This window comes from Rutilus rutilus (assembly GCF_951802725.1).
Source record: "Rutilus rutilus genome assembly, chromosome: 18".
Taxonomy (NCBI): Eukaryota; Metazoa; Chordata; class Actinopteri; order Cypriniformes; family Leuciscidae; genus Rutilus; species Rutilus rutilus.
The window spans coordinates 31,663,837-31,674,778 of NC_140231.1; the positions used below are offsets into that span (position 1 = coordinate 31,663,837).

General features: G+C 37.9%; 2 protein-coding genes across 5 annotated transcripts in view; one reads left to right on the forward strand and one right to left on the reverse strand.

Moving 5' to 3' along the window:
- LOC311277847 (cyclin-dependent kinases regulatory subunit 2) lies at positions 1 to 4,513 on the forward strand. Its single transcript, XM_084388296.1, has 3 exons — positions 1 to 211; positions 481 to 608; positions 3,774 to 4,513. The coding sequence occupies exons 1-3, from the start codon at positions 153 to 155 to the stop codon at positions 3,812 to 3,814; spliced, it is 228 nt and encodes a 75-aa protein (XP_084244422.1). The 5' UTR covers positions 1 to 152; the 3' UTR covers positions 3,815 to 4,513.
- A 2,902-nt stretch (positions 4,514 to 7,415) lies between these two features.
- Positions 7,416 to 10,942, reverse strand: part of sema4d (sema domain, immunoglobulin domain (Ig), transmembrane domain (TM) and short cytoplasmic domain, (semaphorin) 4D) — a 60,010-nt gene continuing 56,483 nt past the window's right edge. For 3 of the 4 annotated variants that reach the window (XM_084386381.1, XM_084386382.1, XM_084386384.1), the window contains 3 exons: positions 9,227 to 9,439; positions 9,057 to 9,148; positions 7,416 to 8,109 (listed from right to left, as the gene is read on the reverse strand). In XM_084386381.1, the coding sequence (XP_084242507.1) occupies positions 8,080 to 8,109; positions 9,057 to 9,148; positions 9,227 to 9,439 (335 nt within the window). In that variant the 3' untranslated portion in view covers positions 7,416 to 8,079. Of the gene's footprint in view, positions 8,110 to 8,877; positions 9,149 to 9,226; positions 9,440 to 10,942 lie in introns of those variants that run through there. The other variant, XM_084386383.1, reaches the window with a different exon arrangement.

The window sequence follows — 10,942 nt, forward strand, 5'->3', positions numbered from 1 at the left end:
CTCTCAGCCAATCAGAAGCGGCTGCTCCGGTTGAGTTTCAGGTTTAAAACTGTATCGGTTAAATTTGTAACAAAGTTGCGAGAGTTTGATCGAATCCTTCTTTCACGGTTCAATAAATATAGTTCATAGCAGTCTACATTTATCAATCTAATATGGCTCATAAACAGATCTACTACTCGGATAAATACACAGATGATCACTATGAATACAGGTAAGGAGGTTTGAACTGCTTCAAGGCCTCGTTGCGGCGTTTTTGTTTAAATATCATTCATTTAATTTCACATCAGTGTTGAACTTACTCCTTGTGAATTGCTTAATACAGTTAGGTAACATATTTGAGCGGCATGTTTTAACGTGTACACAAAGCTATGGATTTGATTGTCTCTTATGTTCTTCTAGTCTAGTGACGTCACTTTTCAAGCGGCATGTTCATGTCATTCACGGTATTTGTGATTTGAATGTTGTCATTTGTGATGGCAGACACGTGGTGTTACCGCGAGAACTGGCCAAACAAGTGCCCAAATCTCACCTGATGTCGGAGGACGAGTGGAGGAGGCTGGGTGTGCAGCAGTCACTGGGATGGGTGCATTACATGATCCATGAACCAGGTCTGTATACAAACACATACACATTCATCAGTGCCGAGGTGTGTGTGTCTCTGTGTGTTTGCTCTGATCCAGAGTCAGCTGATCTCTGACCATGTGATCTCAAGAGCCATTTACCCCAATTCTGTTACTTAAATTAATCTATTTAAAGGGATAGTTCACCCTAAAATGAAAACTCTTTCATTAATTACTCACCCTCATGTCGTTCTAAACCCGTACGACTTTCGTTCATCTTCAGAACACAAATGTAGATCTTTTTGATGAAATCTGAGAGCTTTCTGTTCCTGCATTGACAGCTGCGCAACTACCACTCTAGTGCTTCAAAAAGTTCATAAAGAGATCGTAAAACTAATCCATATGATTCGAGCGGTTTAGTTAAATTTCTGAAGAGACTTCTGGTTTATATGATGAACAGATTGAATTTAGGCTTTTATTTATATATAAACATTCAACACTCACATCCGTTGTGGTAAACGGAAACTCAAGCATGTTTGCTTGACGTGCGAGAACCAATGAGGTTCGTTCTCGTGTTACGCATCACGTTTGTTTCAGCAACAGCCAATGAGGTTCATTCTCGTGTTACGCATCACGTTTGTTTCAGCAACAGCCAATGAGGTTCATTCTCGTGTTACGCATCACGCTTGATCTTCTGCAAGAACTAATGAGGTTCATTCTCGTGTTACGCATCACGCTTGATCTTCTGCAAGAACCAATGAGGTTCATTCTCGTGTTACGCATCACGCTTGATCTTCTGCAAGAGCCAATGAGGTTCATTCTCGTGTTACACATCACGTTTGATCTTCTGCAAGAACCAATGAGGTTCATTCTCGTGTTACGCATCACGTTTGTTTCAGCAACAGCCAATGAGGTTCATTCTCGTGTTATGCATCACGCTTGATCTTCTGCAAGAACCAATGAGGTTCATTCTAGTGTTACGCATCACGCTTGATCTTCTGCAAGAACCAATAAGGTTCGTTCTCGTGTTACGCATCACGTTTGAGCTTCAGCAAGAACCAATGAGGTTCGTTCTCGTGTTACGCATCACGTTTGAGCTTCAGCAAGAACCAATGAGGTTCGTTCTCGTGTTACGCATCACGTTTGAGCTTCAGCAAGAACCAATGAGGTTCGTTCTCGTGTTACGCATCACGTTTGAGCTTCAGCAAGAACCAATGAGGTTCGTTCTCGTGTTACGCATCACGCTTGAGCTTCAGCAAGAACCAATGAGGTTCGTTCTCGTGTTACGCATCACGCTTGAGCTTCAGCAAGAACCAATGAGGTTCGTTCTCGTGTTACGCATCACGTTTGAGCTTCTGCAAGAACCAATGAGGTTCATTCTCGTGTTACGCATCACGTTTGAGCTTCAGCAAGAACCAATGAGGTTCATTCTTGTTAACGCATCACGTTTGAGCTTCAGCAAGAACCAATGAGGTTCGTTCTCGTGTTACGCATCACGCTTGAGCTTCAGCAAGAACCAATGAGGTTCATTCTCGTGTTACGCATCACGTTTGAGCTTCAGCAAGAACCAATGAGGTTCGTTCACGTGTTACGCATCACGTTTGAGCTTCAGCAAGAACCAATGAGGTTCGTTCTCGTGTTACGCATCACGCTTGAGCTTCAGCAAGAACCAATGAGGTTCATTCTCGTGTTACGCATCACGCTTGAGCTTCAGCAAGAACCAATGAGGTTCGTTCTCGTGTTACGCATCACGTTTGAGCTTCAGCAAGAACCAATGAGGTTCGTTCTCGTGTTACGCATCACGTTTGAGCTTCAGCAAGAACCAATGAGGTTCGTTCTCGTGTTACGCATCACGCTTGAGCTTCAGCAAGAACCAATGAGGTTCGTTCTCGTGTTACGCATCACGCTTGAGCTTCAGCAAGAACCAATGAGGTTCGTTCTCGTGTTACGCATCACGTTTGAGCTTCTGCAAGAACCAATGAGGTTCATTCTCGTGTTACGCATCACGTTTGAGCTTCAGCAAGAACCAATGAGGTTCATTCTTGTTAACGCATCACGTTTGAGCTTCAGCAAGAACCAATGAGGTTCGTTCTCGTGTTACGCATCACGCTTGAGCTTCAGCAAGAACCAATGAGGTTCATTCTCGTGTTACGCATCACGCTTGAGCTTCAGCAAGAACCAATGAGGTTCGTTCACGTGTTACGCATCACGTTTGAGCTTCAGCGAGAACCAATGAGGTTCGTTCTCGTGTTACGCATCACGCTTGAGCTTCAGCAAGAACCAATGAGGTTCATTCTCGTGTTACACATCACGTTTGAGATTCAGCAAGAACCAATGAGGTTCGTTCTCGTGTTACGATTCACGTTTGAGCTTCTGCAAGAACCAATGAGGTTCATTCTTGTTAACGCATCACGTTTGAGCTTCAGCAAGAACCAATGAGGTTCGTTCTCGTGTTACGCATCACGCTTGAGCTTCAGCAAGAACCAATGAGGTTCGTTCTCGTGTTACGCATCACGCTTGAGCTTCAGCAAGAACCAATGAGGTTCGTTCTCGTGTTACGCATCACGTTTGAGCTTCAGCGAGAACCAATGAGGTTCGTTCTCGTGTTACGCATCACGCTTGAGCTTCAGCTAGAACCAATGAGGTTCATTCTCGTGTTACGCATCACGTTTGAGCTTCAGCAAGAACCAATGAGGTTCGTTCTCGTGTTACGCATCACGCTTGAGCTTCAGCAAGAACCAATGAGGTTCATTCTTGTGTTACGCATCACGTTTGACCTTCAGTAAGAACCAATGAGGTTTGCACACCAAGCAGGTTCGGTTGAGTTTCTGTTTCTGTTCGCTGATCAATGTTTATATGTGAATAAAAGCCTTTATTCAATCTGTTCATCATAAAGTAATCAAGTGTCTTAAGAAAATTTTGGACTAAACCACTCGAATCATATGGATTAGTTTTACGATCTCTTTATGAACCTTTTGAAGCATTAGAGTGGTAGTTGCACAGCTGTCAATGGAGGAACAGAAAGCTCTCAGATTTCATTAAAAAGATCTTCATTTGTGTTTCGAAGATGAACAAATGTCTTATGGGTTTGGAACGACATGAGGGTGAGTAATTAATGAAAGAGTTTTCATTTTTGGGTGAACTATCCCTTTAAGTTTTGATCAAATAAATTAAAGATATATATAACATTTTCTTTTGTGTTTATTTTTCCAGAACCGCATATTCTGCTGTTTAGAAGACCTCTACCAAAATAATGACAGTGACAAGTGTCGCCTGCTCCTCTGGACCATTCCTGTGGTTGAATGTGAAATTCAGTGAATACTGGAGAATTTCACCTCGTTTCTGGACTCCTCTGACCACGATTTATGCTTGGGCAGAATCAAGGGATTATGGGAAATTTTCAGTAAAAATTCAAGGGCTCTTAACTAAAAAAAAAAAAGAAGAAAAAAAGAAAAGAAGCATGTGACCCAAGTGCCTCCCTGGGTGAAGCCAAACCTTTGTGTGTTGAATAAAAGTCTGTGATGCATCATCAGTGTTTAGAAACCTAAATCAGTGTTTTTATGGCTGAACTAAAGGACAATGCTTAATATTTTGAGGGATAAAAAGATGTACTGTATGCTAAAGGGAAATAATTTGTGTGTATCTAGGAAATGAAGATTCTTAGTTTCAGTTAAATGTTCAGGGAAGGCAAGTGTATACTGTACAAGAGCTTTGTCATGTTACAAAATCATGTTTTAAATTACGATACAAAATTTGAACCATCTGTTTAAAAAGTAGTTACAGAACAGCCATAGTGACAGCACTATCAGCAACTGCGCTTCTTGAAAACAGTTTTTTTTACTGAGAAAAGAACAAGTTTATACATTTTATCACAACATTACTTATCAAAAATTATAGAATTATGATTTTTTTATATTCTTGCTGCTCTTTATAATAAAATTAAAATGCCGCTTCGTGCCTGTTTTCTGCGTAGTTCCTCTGCCAGCACAACTCAACTTTGACCACACGGTGGCGCTACATCGCAACTAATGCAGTGGTTCGTTTTGAATAACACTTCTAAATACTTCGCTTAATTGTTGAAGAACAGCTGTTTCATTCGAAGAGCATAATTGCTAACCCATTTCAGGATAAAGCATTCATGTTGTATTTCTCATTTGGTACTTTAAATAAAATAAGAACATGGTAAAATGCAAATTATAATAGGCTACAATAAAAAAATACAAATGCGTTCCCAATTTGTTAGTAAGTATGTATTTTAGTCAACTAATGTTGTGTATCGCAATGTTTTATGTGGTCTAAAAGCTCCATCTCATTTTTCCAGTCGAGTGATTTCACAGCTCAATCAAATGAGGTAACGCTCTTTTAGAAAGTTCTCTGAATGGTTAAAAAAAATGAGAGAACGTTCCATTTTATCATTTTGCAAACATGGAAACGTTACTTTTGAATGTTCTCTTAACATTCTGAAACATTTAAAAACATTAGAGGAACGTCAAACTACAACGGTTCAGGGGGAGGGATGGGGGACGATGCATGCAATAAATAATGTTTGTGTGCTAGCATTTTTTTTTTTGAGAACACTAATAACTCTGACCAGACGTTCTATTAATGTTAATGGTGGAATGTTTGTTCATAACTTTGAGAGAAACGTTATGGAAGTTCCGAGAACGCTGAGGCAGTGGATTCTATATGATGATGATGGTAGATTGAGGCAGTTTGGGAAATTCTTTTTGGGGCAAACTATCATGTGTTTAATATATTAAAGGAAATTATATTTGTTGGTCAAAACGATGAATAGTTTAATTAGTTACATTTTTCATTACTTGGTCAGACTGAACCATTACAGTAGCTAACAGTAATAGCTCTGGGTCACAGTGATGGCTGGCGGAAGAATCAGGCCTATAAACGGTCATCATTTATACTGAATTTTTCTCACAGTGACTTATCAGATTTCTATTAGTGTAATTTTTAGTATTTATGACAGGAGTCCTGTTTTGTTTCTCAAAGCTAAAGCAGATATAAAAGATTTGAGTGAATGTTGCTGCTAAATCTCCGGACATCCAATTCCTGCTTTACCTAAAACATATTTAAGACTTAAATCGGTGTCGAAATGGCAAAAGCCACTAGTTTTGGACTCTAAACAGGCCTGTTCATTGGGTTCAGTGATAATAAAGCTGTGGATCATTACTGATCAACTTACAGATGCTTATTAAGTTTATTTAATTTAATGAAATACACATGACATTAACTCCCTCACCTGTGGCTGGATCTCTCTCATTTCCCTGTATGTGGCAAAATATGTTCCTGATGAATATACGAGGTGAAAGTCTGAAAACCACAATATAAAACCACTCAACATTTAAACATTTAAAGTTCCTGTTTTAAAATGAACGCATTTAATAATATTGTGTGGAAAACGTTCTGAGATGCATCTTTGTTTAAAGCATGTTTGACAACTAATACGGTAATGATGCATGTATGGATGCTAATTTTCAAAACCGTGGTTGCTGATCTATCAAATGTGATTTAAATTATTAAAATAATTTAATTAGATCTTCATCCATTTAAAGCCATTTAGGGTGAAATTCTCATGTCGAGGTCAAATCTCACTCTGGAAATAAATAAATAAATAAATAAAGGTGGCATGTCTCAAACCACACACTGGTTTGATTTGCTCACATCATGCATTTAAGAATCTTGTGGAATTTAAATAATTATTAATTAATTTTTTGACAACAGCTGCATAATACTTTCTAAAATGTTGCATGCAGTGGCCGAAAGTGATGTCTGGCCTATATCCATTGATTCAAATATTATTAAAAAATGTTGTTAAAGATTTTGTAAGTATATTGAGTAGTTGTGCTTGGAGTCAATTGTTTTATTTGTGATAATAATGCATTGACAAAGCAAATTGTGTTGACATCATCTTTGGCCAGGCTATCATAAATATATATATATATATATATATATATATATGAATACGAACATGCAAAAACAAGAGAGACCAACAAAATATTAATAACTGATTATGTTGTGGTCAATGTATGCTTTTTCCTTTGAGCTTTATGCTTTTCTATAAGTTTTTGTTTTGTTTAGCATAGTAAAATAAAACCTGTAACGGTAGTTTGCCTTTTTTGCCAAATGATTTTGTCAGATAAATACCATAACCAAGTTTAGTGTTAGTTCTTCACTTGTATTTAAAATATTAAAAATATATATATAAATTCCTCATATTTTTATTTAACCAAACTTGTATGGTCATAAAAACAAATATCCGCTATGAACATCACTTAAAGGGATAGTTCACCCAAAAATGAAAATTCTATCATTGTTTACTCACCCTCAAGTTGTTCCAAACCTGTATGAGTTTCTTTGTTCTGCTGAACACAAAGGAAGGTATTTGGAAGAATGTTTGTAATCAACAGATCTCGGTCCCCATTGACTACCATAGTATATTTTTTTCCTACTATGTTACTATTCCCAAAGCCACGCTGTTTATGTGTTCAGAGGTGAACAATGATTTGAATAGGCTGTTAAGTGTGTGTGTGTGTGTTACAGTGTCTATAGAGGTCTGGATCAGCTGAAAAGCAGTGCAGGGATTGATTAACGTGCCTTTCATTGGCAGCTGAATGTGTGTGTCAGTTAACAGTCTTCACACACTCTCTCCAAGATCATACGCTGGACTCTGAGGTCAGAGGTCAGGAAGAGGACACCATTGACCTTCATATGGAGAGGAGCCATTAAACTTCAATTTGAGTAGTGCAAACAACTTGAAGAGATAAGAGAGATTCTGTGGGAGTGAATGATTAATCATTTCACATATACAGTATTATAAGGAACATGGGTTTTATAGGCTATTATGATTGTTATGGTATGCTTTTATTTTCCTTCTGTAAACAAAGTTTCCTTCAGAATATCTTGAACAAAACTACAGCTCAGTAGTAGAAACTGCTCCAGATACATTAAAAAACATGGTTAAAGTCTCTGACAAATAACAGAAATATTATTTATTGTGGTTGCAACCTCTATTTTGGAGAACACAAAATATATTCTAGCAACTTCCCTGATATGCATTCAAAATCTGCTTAGATAAACACACTGGATTATTTCAATCACACAACAGGAGGCTATAAACACACATATTGCTTTCACGAACAGGAGCCGTTGTCGTCTGCTCTCGAGGATGGAAGGGCTACAAATAGAAGCGTCATAGAAAGCGGTTGTCATCGGTCCCGCTGTCTGCACCTGTCTCACCGCGTGCGTCCTCCACAACTGTCTCAAACCGCCTGGAATCCCGGACGTTCTCCAGTGGGATCTGTGATCCGGAGGAACAGGAACAGGCTGATGGACACGGAGCCGCTGAGAGAGTGTGTGTGCATCATGGACCTGAAGCACCACACACCAGCAGTGTGACGATGATGTGTGTGTGTGTGTGTGTGTGTGTGTGTGTGTGTGTGTTTTCGTCCAAGCGTCCGTCCCTGGAGCCAGAAAACGATGCCATGATGAGCGATAATGACCCGGTTCAGAGAACACCCTGTCCATCACAGCTCTCCTACAGGACAAGAACAACTGTGATAAACAACAAATACACCATCATCATCATCACCAACACCAACATATGCTGAGATCTTCGTCCGTTACAAATCAAACCTCAAATTCACATGTTCAGGTCTATATATATATATATATACACACACACACACAATATTTTGTAGTTACTGGAACTATTTTAAGGAAAATGCTCTACGTCTAACTGACCTTCAGTACAAACCCTAAATCTGATGAGGCCGCATTTTAAATGTGGAAAAGCATTATGAATAAATAATGATTATATATTTCTGGTTCAGCTTTGTAAATACTGAATGAAGACACTGACATCTTCCCGCTCAGTGATGGTTCGAACACTAACATTCAAGAGTTTGGGGTCTGTAAGGTTTTCCAATGTTTCTGAACGAAGTCTCTTCTGCTCACCAAGACTGCATTTATCTGATTACAAATACAGTAGAAATATTAATATTGTGAAATATTACAATTTAAAATAACTATTTTCTATGTGAATATATAGTAGTGTTATGTGTTATTCTTGAGATCAAAGCTGAATTTTCAGCATCATTACTCCAGTCTTCAGTGTCACATGATCCTTCACAAATCATTCTAATATGATTATGGTGATTATTTGATGAAACAAAGTTCAAAAGAACTTTATTTATTTGAAATTGAACTCTTAACATTATAAATGCTCAGTCTAATCTTCACTGTCACTTTTGATTAATTTAATGCATCCTTGCTGAATAAAAGTATTATATCTTAAAAAAAAAAAAGAAAAAAAAAACAACATTTAATATAACACTGATTTGATAGAAAACGTTCAATGAACAAATAAATAAATAAATAAATAACAAAAAATAATCAAAAATAAATTATAATCTTTTCATTTCTTTCAGGAAATGTGCTCTAAAACTCAACATCGAGCATCAAAAACACAGATTTTCCCCTCACCCAGGCTTTCTTCCACTCCTGCAGGAGTGTGTTGTGTTCAGACAGAGTGTTTCTCCACTGATCCACGTGTGTGTGAGGAACACCGGCGTCGTCTGAGAGGAAACACATCATACATCACGTCACAGGCGAAGGCAAGATGGCGCATTGTAACGTCAGACTCGCGGCTTTACCTCTGCCGTTGAGCCTAAGGTGGACTTTTGAAGCGTCGTTTCCAGATTCAGAAACTGCTGTACACTCATACTGGACATCTTCATTCACCGCTTCTTCCCTCAGCCAGCTGCTCACCAGCACGGCATCATGGGAAACCACATGTCTGTGTTCAAACACGCGAGTCTCGAGTCTCCGTCCGTTTATGTGCCACTCAACACTTACATCTCTAGGACCTGAAGGAGAACTGCACTTACATTTGGACCCTGCATGATATTTAGAGCTCCAGTACAAACACACACACACACACACGATACAACTGAAAGCCAGTCAAACCTGGCAGTCTCATGCTGTTTGAGGAATCATTGGATTATCACACACTCTCATTCTACATGCATAACAAACTGTACATTCACATCATAAACCAGATCAAATTAGTTAGGATTTGTTTCAAATGCATTCAGCTAAACGAGTAAATGAATGTTTTAAATGAGTGTTTCCAAAAACAACTGAGTGTGTATATACAAGCTGGATTTACAGTATCTGTGACATGATGTTGACCACAGAACATGTTTATGGATGCTAGTTTCCACCACAGAACAATCAAAACAAATAATAAAACGTAATAGCAATTTTTTAACTCAAAATTATGACTGAGTTAAAAATATCTCACAATTCAGGCTTTATGAGTCATAATGAAGAGGTTACATCTCACAATTGAGAGTTATAAAGTCCGAATTGTGAGATTTAAACGCGGAATTTACGAGAAATAAAGTCCAAATTGCGAGTTATAAAATTGGAATGGCGAGAAAGTCCGAACTGTGACATATAAACTTTTTATATTGTTTATAAAAAATTGCGAATTGTGAGGAAAAAAAGTCAGAATTTAGATAAAAAGTTGCAATTATCTTTTTTTTTTTTTTATTCTATAGCAGAAACAGGTTTTCATAAATTTTGACTGGTCTCAGTTTGTCTCAGTTCACTGGAACATTACAGTGCGTGTCGACCCAAAAGCACTTTCTGCGCAAAGTTATACCCAACATTTCAACTTGTAACCTGTAAACCTGGTAACTTTCACAGTAAACATAGGGATAAAATAGTAAAAAATAATAATTTGGCGATGAATAACAGTGTTCACCCAGAAAATGAGTTTCACCTTCTAAGACTCTTCAGCTCAAATACATTTACATTCATGCATTTGTCAGATGCTTTTATCCAAAGTGATTTACACTGCATTCAAGATATTCATTTTCTCCGATCATGATGTGGGAATCAAACCCGTGATCTTGGCATTGCTCTACTTACTGCTTGAGCTACAAATAACACACAATTCTATATGAAATAATTCATATAAAGTGCTTTAACAAAAACATGAGCTTCACATTTCTGCTTTGAAACCCCCAGGTGACGTTCTTTAAGCATCCGTCACGCGTGTTTAATGCAGTCACTACAGGAAAGGACTGATTCCCTGCCCTCTCTTAAAAACATTACTAAAAGTGTAATAGTGTATAATAACACACAAATAATCTCATTGTGTAAAATGATACCATGATGTAGTTTCAAAGATGATGAAGATGAATTATCATCTGTACACCGCAGTTCAAAAGTTTGGGGTCAGGAAGATTTTTTTCTTTGATCACAGGAATACATTACATTTTAATATATATTCATATAGAAAACAGTTTTAATAATATTCCACAATTTTACTGTATTTTTGATCAAATAAATGCAGCCTCGGT

Excerpts from the sequence above, each read along its gene's own strand:
- LOC311277847 (XM_084388296.1), top strand. The coding sequence starts at position 153 with ATGGCTCATAAACAGATCTACTACTCGGATAAATACACAGATGATCAC. Across the intron at positions 212-480 it reads GATGATCACTATGAATACAG|ACACGTGGTGTTACCGCGAG; the intron begins GTAAGGAGGTTT and ends TTGTGATGGCAG. Across the intron at positions 609-3,773 it reads TTACATGATCCATGAACCAG|AACCGCATATTCTGCTGTTT; the intron begins GTCTGTATACAA and ends TTATTTTTCCAG.